At 41.5% G+C, this 21,685-nt stretch overlaps 1 protein-coding gene across 2 annotated transcripts in view; it reads left to right on the top strand.

Annotated features, from left to right (window-relative positions):
* LOC129699513 (son of sevenless homolog 1) overlaps positions 1 to 21,685 on the top strand; it is a 147,077-nt gene that overhangs the window by 113,165 nt on the left and 12,227 nt on the right. For both annotated transcript variants that reach the window (XM_055639372.1, XM_055639371.1), the window contains exons 11-19: positions 9,685 to 9,766; positions 12,135 to 12,257; positions 14,588 to 14,691; positions 14,804 to 15,026; positions 15,725 to 15,844; positions 17,167 to 17,329; positions 18,289 to 18,406; positions 20,299 to 20,471; positions 21,393 to 21,509. In XM_055639372.1, the coding sequence (XP_055495347.1) occupies positions 9,685 to 9,766; positions 12,135 to 12,257; positions 14,588 to 14,691; positions 14,804 to 15,026; positions 15,725 to 15,844; positions 17,167 to 17,329; positions 18,289 to 18,406; positions 20,299 to 20,471; positions 21,393 to 21,509 (1,223 nt within the window). The remainder of the gene's footprint in view (positions 1 to 9,684; positions 9,767 to 12,134; positions 12,258 to 14,587; positions 14,692 to 14,803; positions 15,027 to 15,724; positions 15,845 to 17,166; positions 17,330 to 18,288; positions 18,407 to 20,298; positions 20,472 to 21,392; positions 21,510 to 21,685) is intronic.

Raw genomic sequence — 21,685 nt, 5'->3', positions numbered from 1 at the left:
TGTAGCGGCGCATCGGGGAGCGGGTTCCTGTTGGTCCTGACGTCTCCGGCCATCCCCCTGGACAGGAGCTGAGAGACGTCAGGACCACCAGAAGCCTCTCCCCGATGCACCGCTACAGCGACAAGTGGCAGTTCGCCCACAACCCGAGCTGCGCCCCCACATCGGGACACCGACCCCCAGGCCCACTGCAAGCACGGAGATCCCAGAGACTCACAGCCAGCAACAACTCTAGCCCAGCCCCGCTCCAACTCCAGAGGAACCCGGGTTGCGGATGAGGGGGCGCAGCTCGGGCTATGGGCGAACTGCCACTTGTCGCCGTAGCGGCCCATCGGGGAGCGGATTCCTCTGGAGTTGGAGGGGGAGTGGGGTATTGTGCTGTTTGATGGCCCCCTGCTATCCCAGGGACGGGGAGACAGGACGTTCACCGAGGGCGGCCCGCAGAGGTGACAGCGGAACCTCCGGTCGGTCCTCGAAGAAAGGGGAACTAAATCCCCTTCATAAAAGAGAAGTGGAGGGTATATTGCCAGGGAGGGTATATCGCCTACCTGGAAGAAACCGGACATTTTTTCCAGGATGTCGTCTGCACACCAAAGCTCACCAGTTTATGTTTAAAGTTTTACTTAACGTTTATCTCGTCTTTATTATTTATTCGGGGGATTCAAGAATCCCCGAGCTAGGCCGCCTATGTATCGTGAGTCTACCGTGGGAACTCTTTAACTTGGGGAGGCAGCAGCAGATTGTCGCTCCCTTCAGTTTCCCAGCGACAGTCACCTGCCACGGGAGAGAGATCATGCGCTGTTGTAGGTCTCCTTTGCACGTCGGTGTTTCTGTCTTTCTCCACTCATTGTTGGCCCCATCTGTCACCACCCCCATCTACACCCCTCTGCTTCCCGGCCATGTGTGTGACCCCTTCCCTCCCCTCTCCAGCTCCCCGCTCATTGCACCGGCGCGGGGGCTTTGTACTGTCTTCACGTCGGCGATGGCAGCAGATCGGTGCGAGTCACCGGAGACGTCAGGACCAATTGGACGTCGAGCACCAGGCCCACCGCAAGCACGGAGAACCCAGAGACCCACAGCCAACAGCAGCCCAGCCCCGCTCCAACTACAGAGGAACCTGGGTTGCGGATGACGGGGCGCAGCTCGGGGCGTCGTAGGGGCCCATCGGGGAGCGGGTTCCTGTTGGTCCTGACGTCTCCGGCCACCTGCTATCCTCCGGGAACTGTACCGCCCTTGCAGGAGAGTGGGGTTGTTTGCAGTTGCAGAGGGAGGGGGCTAGGGCGGTACAGTTCCCAGTCTCAGCTCCTGTCCATGGGGGTGGCCGGTGACGTCAGGACCAACAGGAACCCCCAGGCCCACTGCAAGGACGGAGATCCCAGAGACCCACAGCCAGCAGCAACTCCAGCCCAGCCCCGCTCCAACTCCAGAGGAACACGTAGGGGCAGAACCTGATGGTGTGCAAGGTAAGTCTTGGGGTGGCGGATGAGGAGGCGCAGCTCGGGCTGTGGGTAAACTGCCACTTGGCGCCGTAGCGGCCCATCGGGGAGCGGATTCCTCTGGAGTTGGAGGGGGAGGGGGGTATTGTGCTGTTTGATCGCCCCCTGCTATCCCAGGGACAGGGAGACACAGCGGCTTTTTAGACTGGTGGGCAATCACTTCCAAAGTTCTGCCCACACAGTCAGTACACCTCTCCTACACTGCATTTCATACAAACATTTATTCTGCAAGAAAAAACTACATTGAAGACTCAAACTCGCGACGAGTAACTGCCGGGATCAAGGCGCAAACTCGCGACCTTAGATCGCCTAAGGGCATGTAGCCCCACTAGGGTGACATGAGTGCGGGAGGTGATTCAACGCTGCGGGCACATTTACAAATTGAGGAATTCATTCAACACACTGCATTTCATACAAACATTTATTCTGCAAAAAAAAACCTACATTGAAGACTCAAACTCGCGACCGAGTAACTGCCGGGATCAAGGCGCAAACTCGCGACCTTGCGGATATGAGCCGAGCACTCTACCACTGAGCCAGCCATTAAAATCTACGCTAAAACATTTCCATTCCGAAGACCGACAAATTCTGAATTACGAAAAGTGTCTGGTCCCAAGGCTGTCGGATAAAAGGTTGTGCACCTGTATAAGCAAACTATTTGACATGAACTATGAATATATAATTAGGTTTGAAGCTGACCAAAGAGAGCTAAAGCATGGGAGAAACATTTTCCTGTAGGTAGCAGATAAGAAGAACAATCATTTTGTCAAAATGAATAATATTCAGATAAGCTAAATTAAATATATGGAAAAGCGCACAGGGTTATGGGATTTAACACATTCTAAGATGATGAAAACCTGTTTTCAGGGCCAATTGTGAGTGTGTGAGAACATATGGAAGGTTGTGCCTTTGAATCAATTTTGTAGATACTGCAATTATCTCATTAACTAAATATCTGGAATGATTTATTTTATAATAAGATTTTAAGTAGATGTGGCAGAGTCCATGATAGGTGATCTGTGTAACCTTTGTGACTGACAAGTGACCCAACGTTTAGAGTTTACACAGCAAATAAAACATTACTTATTTAGGTTTACATTTATTATTGTCGTGTGTACATTGACAAGTTTGTTTTGCATGTTAGCCAAACAGATTAGTTAATACTAGATTATTTGTAGACAGGGACAACTACGGTACTATATATTATAAATAAGCAGTTTGTTTAGCAGAGCTTATTTTTGCTCATCCTGCGCCCAACCCTATTTCATTTCTTTATCCTGCCTGACTGGCAGCGCGCATTTAACACTCAATGACTGAAAGTTCTACCAAATGCACTATTCTGGATGTTTGAATGGGACCCTGCGCCTGGTTGATTTTGAACCAATCCTGTGGAGACCTGTTGGGGATACAGAGTGCATGTAATGCCATATCTGGCATGTGCACATCAAAGCTGACCATTGGCACCACAATGTTTGGAGTTCTGCAGGTGGCATTGAAACAGTTTAAAAGATAAACTGACGTGCTTATGAAAACATATATCTGCTGTTTTGATTTGCAGAGCTCGCTGGGCGGTTCGGTAGTTTCTGCTGCCGCTCTGGTCAAACTACCATAGACACGAGACCTGAACCCAAGATGTCCACTGCGCTGTCATTTTACAAATCAGACGTCCACTTTTTGTTGTTGCTGCAGGAAGTCAGGCAGGCCGGCAGCCCTGAAACCTTGAAGGTAGGCGTTCAGCAGCAGTGGCATCTTGTGAGGCAAAGGCACTTAAACTAGGAAGAAAAAGAACTGGCAAAGGACTTGAGGAATCAAAAGATGCTGTGTGGCATTCCTCAGCATCTTTACTCATGTACACATCAGCAAACTGCGCAGTAGAAGTGGACATTTTCTATATTTGATTTTCATTTTTGGATAATACGATCTTCAGTTGGATAATTAGCCACTCAACTATCCAAGTAGAGAGGCAAATGCAATACATGTTGATGATAGTCTGCTCAGAGAAGGCTGCTTTAATGACTTAGAGAGCAGTCTGAAGAAGTATCAGTCCAGAAACATCACCTATCCATGTTCTCCAGAGGAGAAGCCTGACCTGTTGAGTTACTCCAGCATTTTGTGCCTTTTTTTTGTAAACCAGCATTTGTAATTCTTTGTCTCCAGGTTTAATGACTTGTTTATTGGTTGCATTATCTTCATCAGAGGCAGGCAAGTAGAAACACAGATATTAAATGTAATGCTGGAAGCAAAAAATAAACTTTGTTGAAGAGAGGTGTTGGAATGAGAATATCTTGAATGTGCCAAATAGGGAAAGACTTTCCCCGATGGCTTTGCTGATTTTTGTGAATTGGCATATAGAGCAGAACAAATAAAAACTTCAGAAGTGTTGGACTTTAATATTACTTACTTAAAGATAGTTTTGCAAAATATATTCTAGTTTCTGGACCTCAAAAAGTTATATTCTATTTTGTTGCTATTGTTAATCTTCAATTGTGGTGCTGGCTCTGATTAATAAATTGATAGTAATAAATATATATATTTGTACATGACTTTCCTTTGAAGAAGTGTGAAATGCTTGCTTATATCTACATTTTCTATTTTTCATCATGCTTTCCCACCCTCAAAGTATTAAGTGAATATTATAAACAAAATTTGTGACTTACATGCTTGGAAAATGAGGTAATGTGTACTGCTTTGGTATTCAATGTCTGCACTGATATTGTATTGCAGAACTTAAATGGTATAAGGAATAAAGTGCATAATATACTGTATATAGTGCCCTCCATAATGTTTTGGACAAAGACCCATCATTTATTTATTTGCCTCTGTACTCCACAATTTGAGATTTGTAAGAGAACAAATCACACGTGGGTTAAAGTGCACATTGTCAGATTTTAATATAGGCCATTTTTATACATTTTGGTTTCGCCATGCACAAATTACAGCTGTATTTATACATATTCCCCCCCCCATTTCATGGCACCATAATGTTTGGGACACAGCAATGTCATGTAAAGTATTTTGTTGCATATCCTTTGCATGCAATGAGTCTACGATTCATGGACATCACGATCAAGGACATTATTCTGTTCTGTAGTTTTTTGCACAATCCGCAGGCATTGCCACTTTCATTTCACTGCATATTTTGTGTGTGTATGTGACAAATAAAACTTGACTTGACTTGGCATCACCAGTTGCTGGGTATCTTTTCTGGTGATGTTCTGCCAGGCCTGTATTGCAGCCATCTTTAGCTTATGCTTGTTTTGGGGGCTAGTCCCCTTCAGTTTTCTCTTCAGCATATAAAAGGCATGCTCAATTGGGTTCAAATCGGTTGATTGACTTGGCCACTCAAGAATTTACCATTTCTTAGCTTTGGAAAAACTCCTTTGTAGCTTTAGCAGTATGTTTGGGGGCATTGTCTTGTTGTAGAATGTACTGCCAGCCAATGAGATTTGAGGCATTTGTTTGCACTTGAGCAGATAGGATGTGTCTATACCCTTCAGAATTCATTATGCTATTACCATCAGCAATTGTATCATCAATAAGGATAAGTGAGCCAGTACCTTCAGCAGCCATACCTTCAGAAACCAAAATGCCTCCCCAGCCTGTCTGAATAACTACCGTCCGGTGGCCCTTACCTCAGTAGTCATGAAATGCTTTGAGAGGCTGGTGAAGAAACACATCTGCGCCTTCCTCCCTCGCAACATGGACCTGTTGCAGTTCGCATACCGTCCGAACAGATCCACGGACGATGCGGTCTCCCAGGTTTTGCACACTGCTCTCTCTCATCTTGACAGCCAGAAGGGGGGCTACGTGAGGATGCTGTTCATAGACTTCAGTTCAGCCTTCAACACGATAGTCCCCACCAGACTGGCCGGGAAGCTAATGGAATTGGGGCTCAACACCTCCCTGTATGCCTGGGTCCTGGACTTTCTCACCGCCAGGCCCCAGGTAGTCAAGATGGGAGGATCAAAGTCCCTCACCCTGAGCACAGGATCGCCCCAGGGTTGCGTCCTCAGCCCCCTATTGTACTCCCTGTACACACATGACTGTGTGGCTAGGTTCAGCTCCAACTCAATAATTAAGTTTGCTGATGACACTGTGGTGGTGGGCCTGATCTCAGACAACGATGAGAAGACCTACCGGGAGGAGGTGGCTGATCTAGCACTCTGGTGCCAGGATAACAGCCTCCTCTTGAACATCAAAAAAACGAAGGAGCTGATCGTGGACTTTAGGAGGGCACATCATCCGAGGACGTACACTCCATTGAGGATAAATGGGGATACTGTGGATAGGGTGAGCTGTGTTAAATACTGGGAGTCCACGTCTCTGAGGATATGACATGGACATCACACGCCGCAGCATTCGTGAGTAAGGCAAGGCAGTGCCTTGGCAATTGAGGAAATTCAGAGTGTCTCCGAGGATCCTCCAGTGCTTCAACGCAGCGGCTGTGGAAAGCATCTTGTCCGGAAATATTACCATCTGGTTTGGGAATTGCTCTGCCCAGGACAAGAAGGCTCTGCAGAGAGTAGTGCATTCGGCCGAACGCACTATGGGAACTTCACTCGCCCCCCTGCAGGAACAATACATCAGGAGGTGCAACTCCAGAGCCAATAAAATCATGGGAGACCCCTTCCACCCATGCAACGGACTGTTCCAGCTGCTACGGTAAGGCAAACGCCTGCGTTGCCATGCTGTGAGAACGGAGAGGTTGAGGAGGAGTTTCTTCCCAGAGGCCATTCGGACTGTAAACTCCCATCTCACCAGGGACTAACTTTACTGAACGTTTTTCCTTCCAATATTTAATATGTAAAAGAATATGTGTGTGTTTATGATTGTGTTTATAGTTTGTTTGGCTGTTTGTTTGTTTGTCTTTTTGCACAAAGTCCGCGAGCATTGCCACTTTTCATTTCACTGCACATCTCGTATGTGTATGTGACAAATAAACTTGACTTGACTTGACATGCCCAGGCCATAACAACCCCACCACCTTGTTTCATAAATGAGGTGGTATGCTTTGGATCTTGGGCAGTTCTTTCTCTCCTCCATACTTTGCTCTTGCCATCACAAGTTAATCTTCGTCTCATCTGCCCACAAGACCTTTTTCCACAACTGTAGTTGCTCTATTAAGTACTTCTTGGCAAACTGTAACCTGACCATCCTAATTTTGAGGCTAACTAGTGGTTTGCATCTTGCAGTGTAGCCTCTGTATTTCTGTTCATGAAGTCTTCTACGGACAGTGGTCATTGACAAATCCACACCTGACTCCTGTAGATCTGATCTGTTTGACAGTGTTTGGGGATTTTTCTTTATTATATAGATAGAATTCTTCTGTCATCAGCTGTGGAGGTCTTCCTTGGCCTGTCAGTCTATAGATTAGTCTGTCTTTACTATATCTCACCACACAGATTATGCATGCTGCACATTCCTTCTGTATTCCAGTCCAGATCTTCATCCCTACCCTAGACTGTTAATGCTGTTAAGATTGCACGTCACTGTCTCCAGACAAACTTGATGCTGACCACGGAGATGAAAGCATTGTAATGTTCCTGGTTGGACTTGTTTTGTAAACACCGAGATCCATGGTCACTCTCCTCATTAACGGGACGAGTGTTATTGCTAAGCTCGACAATGGAGCTCGTTGCAACGTTCTGTCCTTATCTGAGCTCCACAAGATTCGGAAAGCTGAGGTCATGAAACAAACTTGTCACGTTACTTCCCTTCGGAGGGGGTGCAGTGCCATCTAGCGCACATGTCTACAATCTGAGCTTCTTTATTGTCCGAGAGAAAGTGGCTTCTCCGCTAGCTATTGATGCATGTAACAACCTAGGTTTGGTCACCTTCGGTACGGCGGTTCATCAACTGTCTACAACACGTGGCTCTACTCAATAGTTCCTGCAACAATATGGAAATCTCTTTGGCACGGTTCATTCACAGGCAGGATGTGCTGTCTATTACGTCTAGGTGCCGCTGTCGACATTGACCAGATATGAACGTGATTTGGGAGCAGTTTGTAGATGGACCACTTGTCCCTTGGCTAGTGGTGGAAGTGGTCTACTCGTCTTGTCATACCATCTTTTTTGAACATCTCGTTATAGCTTGGACTGGATGGTGTGCGAACTTGTGATACTAGTGCCTGTTTTGCCAGCTAGATAGGGCTCTTAAAAAGTATCGTAGTTAGAGGATATGGGAAGAAGGCAGGAACAGGGTACTGATTTGGGATGATCAGCCATGATCACATTGAATGGCGGTGCTGGCTCGAAGGGCCAAATGGCCTACTCCTGCACCTATTGTCTATTGCCTATTGAAAACTGGCAGGACCTCAGGGTCGGTCGTGATTGTGTACTTGATGGGAAGCTTGTCAACCTTGCTGTCAAAGAGATTTCTGTATTGTGCCAGGAACTGTAGAGCCACGTGTTGCAGGCAGTTGATGAACCGCAGTACCGAAGGTGACCAAACCTAGGTTGTTACAGGCATCAATGCCTAGCAGAGAAGTCACTTTCTCTCGGACAATAAAGAAGCTCAGATTGTAGACACGTGATGCTAGATGGCACTGTAACTCGATTCCTCCAACAGGGTGCACTGCACCCCCTCTGAAGGGAAGTAACGTGGCAACAATTTGTTTGATGACCTCAGCTTTCCGAATCTTGTGGAGCTCAGATAAGAACAGAACGTTGCAACGAGCTCCAATGTCGAGCTTAGCAACAACACTCGTCCCGTTAATGAGGAGAGTGACCATGAGATCTCGGTGTTTACAAGACAAGTCCGACAAGAAATGTGTGTTTATACTCAGTCCCTCGATAGTAGGCAGCATCTCCTCGTTAGTCAGAGTGGTTGATGTGGGAGTCACGTGGGAAGGCTCTGTCTGTAAACCTTCTGGCTGTAGCAGGTGCACAGATTGCTTTGTCTCTGCACTGTTCCCACGCGAGCAACAGCAGTGGATGAAGTGATTTCTGCGTTTACAGTAATGGCAAACCTTTCCATTAGCCGAGCATTGGTCACAAATGCGTGCACCTGATTTACCACCGATCTCCTCTCTGGTGAAGGGAGTAAATGCGGGACTGTACCGTGCATGTGCAGGTCACACCTGCAAGTCTAACCTAAAGTACCAGGATTACGTTTGAACTGTCTCTGGTGTTATTCCCTTCAGCTTACTTATATTTAACACATGTAATCAGTGGTACATATATTTTGTATGTAATTATCAGATCTATTTTATTATGAGTTAATTCCTTAAGAGGAAGGATGTTGATTAGTCTGTCTTTACTATATCTATCACCACACAGATTATGCATCCAGATCTTCATCCCTACCCTGGACAGGTAATGCTGTTAAGATAGCTCGTCAATGTCTCCCGACAGACTTGATGCTGACCACAGAGATGAAAGCATTGTAATGTTCCCTCCACTTGTACTGCAGTAAAGACTATGACTTATTACCCCTGTGTTTGGATCTCATCATTCAACACAGTCCCTTTGCGATTAGTAAGCTCACCCGTGCTTTCTTTCTTCTTAATGACGTTCCAAACAGTTGCTTTTGGAAGGCCTAATGTTTGGCTGATGTCTCTAACAGTTTTATTCTTGTTTCTCATTCTCATAATGGCTTCTTTGCCTTTCATTGGCACAACTTTGCTCCTCATGTTGATAAACAGCAATAAAAGTTTCCAACGGTGATGGATAGACTGGAGGAAAGACTAGGTGCTGAGAGCTCTCTTATACCTGCTTTATGGAGGCAATTAAATACACCTGAGCAATTACAAACACCTGTGAAGCCATGTGTCCCAAACATTATGGTTCCCTGAAATGGGGGGGGCTATGTATAAACATAGCTGTAATTTCTACATGGTAAAACCAAAATGTGTAACCATACCCTTTAATAAAATCTGACAATATGCACTTTAACCACATGTGATTTTATCTATTCCAAATCTCAAATTGTGGAGTACGGAGGCAAATAAATAAATGATGGGTCTTTGTCCCAAACATTATATATGAATGCACTGGCACATGATCAATGTTTTACTATTTATAATTGATGATTTTTTTTTGATGCATCATGCAATGGAAATAATAAACCAATATATTATGAAGTAGGCTTTTTTGACATCTCAATTACATATTTTATTTTCAGGGGGAAATGTATATTTGCATGAGTCGTGTTAAGGGAGCCGTGTTCAAAATGTTTTCTATTTTTCCAGATCCAAACTTTGTTAGGACATTTCTCACAACGTATCGTTCCTTCTGCAAACCTCAGGAGTTGCTTAGCCTTTTAATTGAAAGGTATGTTAATATTTTGTGCTGCAGTTCATTATTATCTTAATGTAGGGGGGAAAGGGAGAAACGTAGCTGCCTTAAGCCAGGAACTTTCATTAAATTGAATCACTAAATTACACAGTGGTCCATAACATGTGAAAGCTTCAAGTCGTGTATGCTATGAAGAAAACTGATGACTCTGAAGTTAGGGAAAGAGAACACTTGCTAATATATCTTTGCTCACAATTATTTTAGATTGCAAAATATTTCTGTACATATTTACTTGTATTTGGCTGTGGTTTATTTTCCATAAGCTGTCTCCAAGGTACTTTCTTTATTTCATTATCTAATCACAGATAATGGTTAGAGAAAAGCTTTAGGCCAAAGTTTAGACATTCCACTTTCAGTGCATCTGGAGTGCATTGTACTGATGTGTTGCTGGTAGTTATGGATCAGGAAAACCCCTCTATGACAGTGACCTTTGGTCCATCTTGGAGGTAGTCAGTTGTATAGTCATGTAGGGATTCAAGGTTTCACGGTCTGTTTATTGTCACATGTACCAATTAAGGTACAGTGAAATTCGAATTACCATACAGTCATACTAAAAAAAAAGCAGCAAGACACACAACTACATAAAAATTAACATAAACATCCACCACAGCGGGTTCCCCACATTCCTCACAGTGATGGAAGGCAATAAAGTTGAATCTTCTTCCTCTTTATTCTCCCGTAGTCGGGGCAATCGAACCATCCTCAGTCAGAGCGATCGAAGCTCCCTTGTCGGAGCGATCGAATCTCCCGTGTCGGGGCAATCGTAGCTCCCGTGTCGGGGCGGTCGAAGCTCCCGTGTCGGGGCAATCGAAGCTCCTGTGGCTTGCAGCTCCCGAAGTTTGCCTCTGACCAGAGACCACGAGCTCCACGATGTTAAAGTTCACAGGCTCCCACAGGTGGAGCTCAGAGGTTGATCCCTGGCAAAGGGATCGCGGGCTCCACAATGGTAAGTCCGCAGGCTCCCGCGTCGGAGCTCCCGAAGTCGGCCTCCTCGATGTTAGGCCGCATTGCGGACGGATATAAGATACGGGAAAAAAATGCATCTCCATCCCCCCAACCCCCCCCCCCCCCCCCCCATTCCTCGCACATAAAACAAGCTAAAGAACACTAAAACATACATTTAACACATACAAGCAAACAACAAAAGAAGAAAGGTACAGACAAACTGTTGGCGAGGCAGCCATTGCTGGCGCCACCCAGTGATGTGAAACTATTGTCACTCTTGGTGTCTTAGTCCATCTCATTTCATTTCTTTTATTCTGAACCTTGTGAACTGGATTACTCCCTTCCCTTATTTCTTCTACCACACTTTTACCAGTTGAATTTAACCCTTTTATTCATTTTCAATCAATCTATCACTCTCCATCTGTTTCATATAATAGTATTCTGCAGCTTTTTACCATAAGCATCTTAGAGGGTGGTAAATGGGAGACTGACAAAGGAATCCAGAGCAAACTAGGAGTGGGAATGTATGGGAGGGAGCTGATGGTGAATCATTCTTGTCTGAATTGTGTTGGGCTAGGTTGTGCAATAGAGTAACATAGTTGGTGTGAGGAAAATGTGTCAGGCATTCTGCCTTTGGCAGGAGGGAGAATTGTTGTAATAGATGGAGAATTTTCATAATGGGAATTAAAATAATTTTTGAGCTATTTGTATATTTTCTCGTAATTCAGCATTTCTGTGACTTTCTGGCTACATGGATGGTGGGCGAGGAATAGTCATAGTGGTTTGAACTTGGCAGAATTTTGTGGAGTTAGAAAATCGTATGTTGATAATATGGAATAGCTGAGTGGCTGCAACAAATAGCACAAACAAAATAAAAGATGAACAATAGCAGAATATAGCGAGAAAGGGATAGAAAGATATGTTGATAAGGAGAAAGTAGATAAAAATGCTCGAGAAACTCAGCGGGTGAGGCAGCATCTATGGAGCGAAGGATAAGATGAGGTGTAGTAAGATGGAAGAAGGCTTGTACAGAGGAAAAGCAGTTGACCCCTTTTCTCTGCTGTAAAGGTACAGTACAATTTTTAAAAAGTGGGATAATGTAGAACTAGAATAAATGGGTGGTTGACGTGCTCAGTGGGCAAAAGGGCTTGTTTCCACGCAGTATCAATCAATAAATAAAATGTTTGTATTCTTTGATTCTCATGTGCAATGGGAGACAACACAATCAGTGATAAGAAAGAAAGCTAATGATTGTGAATACAGTAATGATGCACATAATGTTTGTAGTGGTGAATATTTACCTTATTATTATTTTGCTGAGTCTGCCATTTAGGTAAGTTACTGAATGAATTGTAAAATATTTTGGATGTGCACATTTTAATTTCATGTTGTGTGTTAGATTTGAAATTCCAGAACCCGAGCCTACTGAAGCTGATCGGAAAGCTTTGGAACATGGTGACCAACCTCTTAGTGCAGAATTAAAAAGATTTAGGAAAGAATACGTTCAACCTGTGCAGCTTAGGTAAGTAGCTTTTCGTTGTGCTACATGGAGAAAACAAGATGCATTGGGATTCAAAATGACTTTTAAAGTGATTTAGCAACAGGGCGCTAAATCCAATGTAAGTTCCTATAAAATGTCCTTATTTCTATATTCAGCTACTCTTGGAAATCAAAAAGCTAAATTACTATATAACTTCCTGATTGCCAGGTGTACCTGAATGTTGACCTTTAATTAGTCACGTGCAAACATTTGTAGGTTCCTTGGATCAAACACATTATCCAATCTCTTACCATTTCACAAGTACTTTGGCTCTTCTGTGACGTGCAGCAAAGTGGATAACCTCATTTAAAATTTAAACAGGTCCACCACTGATTTTCCGGCAGCCATAGTTCCAGAAACTTGCCGGATTATTAATTTTGCCAGACCAACAGAGGTCACGGCCTCCGAGAGGAGTTGAACGGTCCGCTGAGGGGCCAAAGCCCGCAATGTTGACCTCAGAAGTTGGCAATGGGAACAGATCTGTCGGTTCCGGCTGGGCCGGAGTTCCAGAGCCCCTGTCATGGGGCAAATTTGACCCATCGATCGGCGTGGAAGTCCCAATGAGGCTGGGATCGGCCCTCTCACCCGGCCTAGGGACCACATTTTTTAGGGCACTTCTGAGGGGGATTTCAATTTTGTCCAGATTAAAGGAGGTGTCAGACCACCAGGTGCTTTGTTCTCACTCAGCTGGTCCACACCCTCTTGAAGCCTGTTTTCATCCTCTGTACTCACAATCCCATCTAGTTTGTTGTAATCAGCAGACTCAGAAATATTATATTTAGATCCTTCACCACATTGTTGATACAGATTATGACTTGCTGAGACCTAAAATCAAGCCTTAACCTATCAGAATTTATGTATTTCTTCATAAGTTCATAAGACATATGAGCAGAATTAAGCCACGCAAACCATCGAGCTTGCTCTGCCATTTGATCATGGCTGATCTATTTTTCCCTCTCAACTCCATTCTCCTGCCTTCTCTTTGACACACTTACTAATCAAAAATCTATCAATCTCTGCTTTAAAAATACCCAATGAATTAGCCTCCACCGCCATCTGTCGCAATGAATTCCACAAATTCACCACCCTCTGGCTAAAGAAATTCCTCCTCATCTCCATTCTAAAGGTACATCCTTTTGTTCTGAGACTGTGCCCTCTAGTCCTAGACTATCCCACTATTGGAAACACCCTCTCCACATCCACTCTATCTTGACCTTTTATTTTTCTTCTTTGATCATGGCACTAGTAACCAAAGGTTAGTGTTTCTAGCACACTGGAGATCTGTCCTCAGTGTCCTTGACGTGGAATCATTGAATTCACCATGTTCAATGTGCTTATCTTTTCAAATTTGCTTTTGGGACATTAGAACCGGGATTATTACTTACAACTTCCTCATAAACAAGAAGGCTCTCTTCCTAAAAGATAAAAAGGAGAGACATTGGGATTAGTCAAATATATCCATAATGGTCAATTGTTTGGCTGTTTAGTGCACAAAACATATAGCAGTGTGATCTTGAATAGATGTCTAAAGATTCAACAAAAAAACCTATTATCCTAATATGTAACTGATTTCCTTGTATGCTATGCTTATTAAGTCACTACACATTATACATTTGTTAAAATAGCAGAATTCCAGTCATTTCTCATCAATTATATTGGTTCATCATAGATTATGTGACAGCCTATTTGCTGTAATTGTGAAGTCAAGTTTATTTGTCACATACACATACGAGATGTGCAGTGAAATGAAAGTGTTGTATTAGTGCAGAAACAGTGAATACCATAAACATTCCACACTTGATATAATGCCTTGAAATTATTCAGATGCTGTGGTTTAGGTTTACTATTGTCATGTGCACTGAGGTCCAGTGAAAAGCTTTTGAATGATGCATCTGATGATGCCATACTCCAATAGATTTGCACTTAAGTAGCCTCAGAGAATGTGCTTTATTTACAAAGTATGACTACCTTCCACCGTTTCAAGTTACATATAAAAGTTTTAAAATATATTAAAGTCAAAGTCAGTAGAAGTAAGCTTTTTTCTTCCTTCATAAACCTGTCATGTTTTACAAATTAATGCTACTGGTTTATTAATATCACCTGCACCAAGATACTGTGAAAAGCTTATGTTTACACGCTCTACAGTCAAATCAGATAATCTATAAATTGTGCCAGTTTTTGTATAATTAAATGGAATATTTTGGGATAATAATTGTACTCACAGAAGCTGAACAAGTAGCGATAATAAGGAGAATGGGTAAAATTCCAAAATGTATTAAAACATTTTATTAATTGCATTTTTTTTTTTTAAGAGTTTTGAATGTTTGTCGACACTGGGTGGAACATCACTTCTATGACTTTGAAAGAGATGCAGAGTTGTTATATCGTCTAGAAGAATTCATTGGGACAGTTAGAGGTGAGATGTCCTAAAATGATCAACAATTCTGCAACAATAATTTATCTACAAAGACAAGTTTGTTTTATTAACAACGTTTAATTGTGGTAATCCCCTCATGTTTGTGATGCAGGTAAAGCCATGAAAAAATGGGTTGAATCTATCAGTAAAATAATTCTGCGGAAAAAACAGGCACAAGCAAATGGACCGTCGCACGCTATTACATTTCAAAGTTCACCCCCATCTATTGAATGGCACATAAGTAAAATTGGTCAAATTGAAGCATTTGACTTGCTAACTTTGCATCCAATAGAAATTGCAAGACAGTTAACATTATTAGAATCTGATCTTTACAGGTAAAGATTTTTCTCGTGTTGATGTTGAATATACCTGAACTCAGAATTAGAAGCACTTTACTGTGGGCAAATAAGCAACAAGATTTAGATTTTACTGAGTACGGTTTTACAAGTTTTAATACAAAATGTTCTTGATGAGTGATCAGCATGAACTTGGTGGGACAATGGCACTGTGTCCATGCTGTATATTTCAATCAATAATGTGGCTATTGTCCCATAATGGTTGTAATATCAAAATAATCATTGGAATAATTCTGTCTCTGAAAAGCTCATTTTTATAATTACAAGATGTATCTCATGACGCTCAATTAAATATTGATAATTCTCGTCAGTCTCAAAGAAACTAATGGTACTGTAAATGCTTAAAATTAATTCAAAAATGTCTTTCAGATTATATATGTGAGATGAATTAAAGGACAAAATACATTGCTGTTTTTGTTTTTTGCTTTATTTATGGCTGTTTTAGGTTTAATGCAGCATTTAGCCAACTGCTTTGGACAAGGCAGTTCTAGAAATTCATCTTGCTGTTGACTGTAATAATGATGTAAATTTGTAAATGTATAATTAGAACATTTGTCGTGAAATGAATTGATGAAGTTTGAACTGCTGATCATATCTTTCAAAATATCAGGCTAAACATTTGTCAGGTTTCACATAACCATCAATATGATTAATGCATTTATGAATCTGGATTTTAGAGCTGTTCAGCCATCAGAACTAGTAGGAAGTGTGTGGACAAAGGATGACAAAGAAATCAACTCTTCAAATCTCCTGAAGATGATACGACACACTACCAATCTCACTTTATGGTTTGAAAAGTAAGCAATCTGTGTTTGATTAGGGTTTGATAAAGTGCCAATGTATACAACAGTTCTGTGCTGAAATAGAAGCAGGCAGATTTTGTTTACTAGACAACCAATGCAGACATTTTAGGAGGGCAAAAGCATGGATTTAGTGCATGGTATCCTAAAAAATGTGCTGTTACCTCATACATTAGGTATAAATGAAAATCCTAGTGCTGTGTAAAACATTTCAATTTTAATCTTATTCTGTTTCTTATGTAGTCATACTTCATAAAATCCTCAAGCTATTTTAATTTCTGTTTTTAATGTGGTTAAATTTGTGAAACAAAGTAGTTAGCATTTTGCTTTCACCAAATAAAATGTAATTAAACTTGATCAGAACCATTGATGTTCAGTTATAGTCATACAGCACGGAAATAGGACCTTCAACCCAACTTGTCCGTGCAGACCAAGATGCCCCATTTAAGATGGTCCCATTTGATTGCGTTTGGCCCACATCCCTCTCAATTGTTCATATCCATGTACTTGTCCAAGTGTCTTTTAAATCTTGTTATTTATTCAAACTTAGTTATTCAAACTAAAGTAAATCTCAGACATTGCAAGACAGAGTATTTGGATAAATTTGGAGGGCTAAGTCTGTCAGCTCATTCTGCAGGTGGATTAGAATCTGGTCTTGGAGAAGCACCTCTTAACTTCTGCATCTCCTCAGACTTGATACGTGATCTGAGATTCAGTTTCTTTCCGTGGGGATTATGTGGTAAAGATTTAGAAGGTTAGGGGAGGTAATTAAAAAAAATACTTTGCTTTAGCTTAATGTTTTTAATTATTTACAAGTCTTTAATGTATGTTTTGTTAATTTATGATTTACTTTCATTGTACTTCAAATTATAAGCCAGTGTTTACTTTCACAGTAGGCAACGTTGACGTAGCTTGGTCAGTTGCTTTTGGGGTGAAGTCACACTGCATTGCTTAAGGTCCAGTCACCATCTTGGGTGAGGAGAACGAGCACATATGTACAACCGATGTGGTGGGCTGTTGGGGATTGAGCACCTAGATCTGACCTATATTGGGGCAAATGTTTCTCTGAAGGAGCTTCGGTGAAGGTTGCTAATTCTGAATCTAATTCTGAAAACGTTAACTTTAGTGTTGTCCAACAATTAATTGTCAGTGGCATGGTGAAAAGAATTCTTGCCATTCTGACTTCCTTGGCATTATTACATTTTATGATAGTTAAAGATTCCTGTCTTTCAATGCAGTGAGTAAAGATTTTATTTGATCTTAAAATACAGTGCATTCCTGATTTACATCACAAGTTTATATATTTTTTTAACTTTCAGGTGCATAGTAGAAACTGAAAATTTGGAGGAACGAATAGCAGTTGTCAGTCGAATAATCGAGATCCTACAGGTTTTCCAGGAACTAAACAATTTTAATGGTGTGCTGGAGGTGGTTAGCGCCATGAATTCATCTCCTGTCTATCGGCTGGATCACACGTTTGAGGTATGATGCAACCAAATATGTTCCAATGAAATATGTAGAATTATGTGAAAGCAGAAGGCTGCACTGCATTAAATACAAGAAAAAAGTGAATGACCATTTTCATTTTGATTATCACTGGACACAGCTCACGTATAGAAACTACACTTATCTTGCTTTTGATCAAAGAACAGTACAGCACAGGAACAGGCCCTTTGGCCCGCAATGTTTTTGTTTGTACACGATGCATAAATAAACTAATCTCATCTGCCTGCATGTGATCCATAACCCTCCATTGCTTGCATATCCTTTCTTATATGGAGGAAAGATATTCTTATACAGATTCAAATAGTGAAATACAGGTATTGACAAACTCCTTGTCATGGGATAGGTTTCAACAAAATACACTTCCTGGACATGAATATTTTAATAGATCTATGCGATGCAATTAGTGATATGAATCCTATTCACATAGATGAAAAATTTATGGCAATTCTTCACTTTGGAAAATGCAATAAATATTCTATGTTTAAATATTAAATGATGAATTTGTTTTAATTCAAATTAAAATATATGTCAAACAAACATCAAAACTCCTTTTAGTCATGATAATTTTGTACTCTGGTTTGCTTTTTAATGCACTCTAAGATAGAAGATGCAAACTCAAGCCCATGTCCCACAAAATAGATATAAGAAAGGGAAGAAATTACTTAAAGCCTTAAAATTACAATAGCATTTGGAATGTACTTTGTGCAATCAAGAAGCCACAAGTTAACAATGACTCAGAGTAGATCATTCACACTGTTCAGGTATTGTGTTGCAGTACAGCAAATAATCAGTTATTGTGTTCAAGAGACAGCTAAACTAAGTCCAAATTCAACAGTGACTACATTTTGTAGATTTGAATAAAGAAATGTGGACATTGGTTCGCTCAAATTATTTTTTCTCATAGTACTTTCTCCTTGTAATGTTTGCATTCATAGCAAATACCAAGTCGGCAAAAGAAAATTTTGGAGGAGGCTCACGAATTGAGTGAAGATCACTATAAAAAGTATTTGGCTAAACTCCGATCCATTAACCCTCCATGTGTGCCTTTCTTTGGTAAGCTCTGCTACTTTTTATTCTCGGGTGTATACCGGCATTTCTCCCATTGTTTTGGTAAACAGCAGCAGTGGGATGGGATATATCACATGCATCTTGTTGCATTTTATTTTCCTTTTTATCTGCAGAAGTTATTTCTCCTTTTTCTGTTCTAAAATAGCATGATGGGGGCTTGTTGACTGCTTTTGAATCAGAGAGCTGTCTGTGGATAGAAAAATTTGGGACTGGATATTACACAGTTTACCTAGTTATCCAAGATTTATATGTACATTGGAGTATCTAATGAGAAATTGTGAAGTGTGGTCACCTTGAGACATAATCACAGAACCAAGGTGGAGACTCCAGACTGCAGATGCTGGAATCTTGAGCAAAAGTGTTGGAGGAACTCGGCAGGTCAGGCAGCATCTGTTGAGGGAATGAACATGCAACGTTTTGGGTCTTTGGAGCCCCCTTCAGACTGCGTGCAAGGCATTCTAATCCACATTTGTTTCAAGATTAATGTAGCTTGTGGTTAATCTGTACCTCAAGTCCATTTGTTCTGCTCTTTATAACAATTCTTACCGAACAAGAATCTCCATCTTGAAGATTTCAATTGAACTAGCCATCTTGTGAAACAGTTGCATATTTTCACGTGTTTCTGCCCCTGATCTAAGAAGCAGAGCCAGCTATAGGGAATATAGTGCGGGGGAATGGGATTGCTCTGTGAGCTGGCATACACTTGATGAGCTGAATGGCCTCCTCCTATGTCTTAAGTAAATACAGAAGTTATTACCAGAGGAGAAAGCCTTATCCTGATGGCCTGCACCCTGGAATTCCAAAATAAGTTGTTGCTAAGAGAGTGCATTCATTTCAATGATCTTCTAAATTACCCCAGATTCCCTCTTGACCTATTTTCCCATGGTTGGGTGTTCAATAACTGGGAAGTATAAATGTAATATTATTGTCAGAAGGGTAAGGGAAGAATTGAGAAAACAGTCAGAACCTTTTTTACCCAGGTGGAAATGTTAAAGACTAGAGGGCATAGCTTTAGGGTGTGAGGGGCAAAGTTTAAATGAGATGTCATATCGTACAGCACAGAAACAGGCCCTTCAGCCCAACTTGTCCATGTCAAAGACATGCGGGGCAAGTTTTTTTTTTTTACACAGAGATGGTGGGTGATTGGAACGCGCTGCCAGTTGTGGTGATGGATGGTGATTTGGGGTTTTTGATAGACACGTGGATATGCAAGGAACGGAGGGATATGGATCACACACAGGCTTAGGAGTTTAGTTTATCTTGGCAACATATTCGGCACGGGCAGTGTAGGCCCTTTGGCTGTTCCTGTGCTGTATTGATCCATGCGAACATTATTTCACACTACAAAAGTTGGGAGTCCAAAACAGTGTGTGAAGGGCACTGGAGCCAGAAATGCTCTCACGTTTTTTTAAAAGTCCACCGTGAGCTCTTTAAAACCTATAACCAACAGAGCTATGGATCGGGAAGTGGGATCAGCAGGATTCATATTCAGACGTGCTGTGGGAAGCCCATTCTGCGGGACCAGGCTGTGTCTTTGTCCTTGGGTTCGCTGTGCTTTTAAATATAACATTGTAGTTCAATAATAATCGTTTTAAATCTTAGTTGGGCAGAAAGTTCAATAGTTAAAATTAATTTATTAACATAGCACGATACAAAGTGACTGAGTAACTCAGTGGGTCAAGCACATCTCTAGAGAATGTGGATAGGTGTCATTTCGAATCAGGACCCTTCAGACTGACCCAAACCCAAAACATCTCCTGTCTATGTTCTCTCGAGTTGCTGCCTGGCCCGCTGAGTTACTCTGGCACTTTTATTTTTGTAAATCAGTATCTGTAGTTCCTTGTGTCTATTAACTGAAAACTTGTTTCATTTTTTAGGAATATATTTGACAAACATTTTGAAGACAGAGGAAGGTAATCCTGATTTCCTAAAGAGACACGGTAGAGAGTTGATAAATTTCAGTAAGAGGAGGAAGGTTGCTGAAATCACAGGAGAGATTCAGCAATACCAGAACCAGCCGTACTGCTTACGGGTTGAGCAAGAGATTAAGGTTAGTCCTATTTAGAAACGCATGAATCTCTTTTTGTGGAAATAACTAATTAATTCGCTCAGTGGGGATATGTTTTTTAATGTTTCCTTTTGTCTACTGTAGAACATATTTCATTGAAGGAGGGGACGGTGTGGGTATTTCAGTTCAGTTTAGAGATACAGCATGGAAACAGGCCCTTTGACCCACAGAGTCCACACCGACCATTGATCACCTTTTACATTAATTCTATCTTATCCCACAATCCCAGAATTGCATTCACTCCCTCCACACTAGGGGCTATTTACAGAGACCAAACAAATGTGCACCAGGAATAATAGGTACTCTCATCCAGTTTTGTTTTGTAAAAGTGAAATAATTAACACCACCAGGTAGAACTTCCTTGTCCTGATAAGATTAACCTATATATTTTTATCTGACCATCTTGCCCAGGTTCCCTCATCCAGGGTCATTTTTGTAGTTTCTTGCTTGAAACATGCTATTTTTTTTCACACATTTTGATTAGAAGTGAGAATTTTTTTCCCAACAACAGTTATCCAATCTCAGCACATGTGCCAGCTGATGTGCTAGCTCTTTAGATATTTCTAACTCACATTTTCAGTCCAACAAAAGGATTGTGTAACATTTAAATGAGGATTATTTGCATTGTTTCCTTACAAATATAATTTTTTTCGCTCATTGCAACAAATCGGTCAATTCCCTTTTGATAAGAGAGACAGTCGTACAGTGAAAGAATCTGGAACGAGTAGTTGGGAATGTGAAGGGATTGAAACTTAGATTACTGTAAATAAGTGCCTAACGGTGATCACAACTCAGCGGCCAAAGGGCCTGTTTCCGTTCCTTATGGCAAATGAACACAAGAGCTACAATAATTGATAGGTTTCTATATTTCTATTTTTTTTAATTCGTACTTTTGTTTTGCAGAAGTTTTTTGAAAATCTAAATCCAATGGGAAACGCGTTGGAGAAAGAATTTACAGATTACTTGTTCAATAAGTCTTTGGAAATAGAGCCTAGGAACGCCAAGTCTTTACCCAGATTTGTAAGTAGTTTTCATCTTTTGTATACGTTAACAGCGATTTGTGCATTAGGATACACAGGAGGATATTCCCCTAATATCTTGTGGGGATGTTTACACTAGTGGAGGAGTCTAGGACCAGAGGGCACAGCCTCAAAATAAAAGAAAATACCTTTAGAAACGAGAAGAGGAGGAATTTC

Source organism: Leucoraja erinacea, chromosome 8 (assembly GCF_028641065.1).
Source record: "Leucoraja erinacea ecotype New England chromosome 8, Leri_hhj_1, whole genome shotgun sequence".
NCBI classification, from domain to species: domain Eukaryota; kingdom Metazoa; phylum Chordata; class Chondrichthyes; order Rajiformes; family Rajidae; genus Leucoraja; species Leucoraja erinaceus.
The sequence above is the reverse complement of the archived record's forward strand: the minus strand, read 5'-3'. Positions and strand labels throughout refer to the sequence as shown.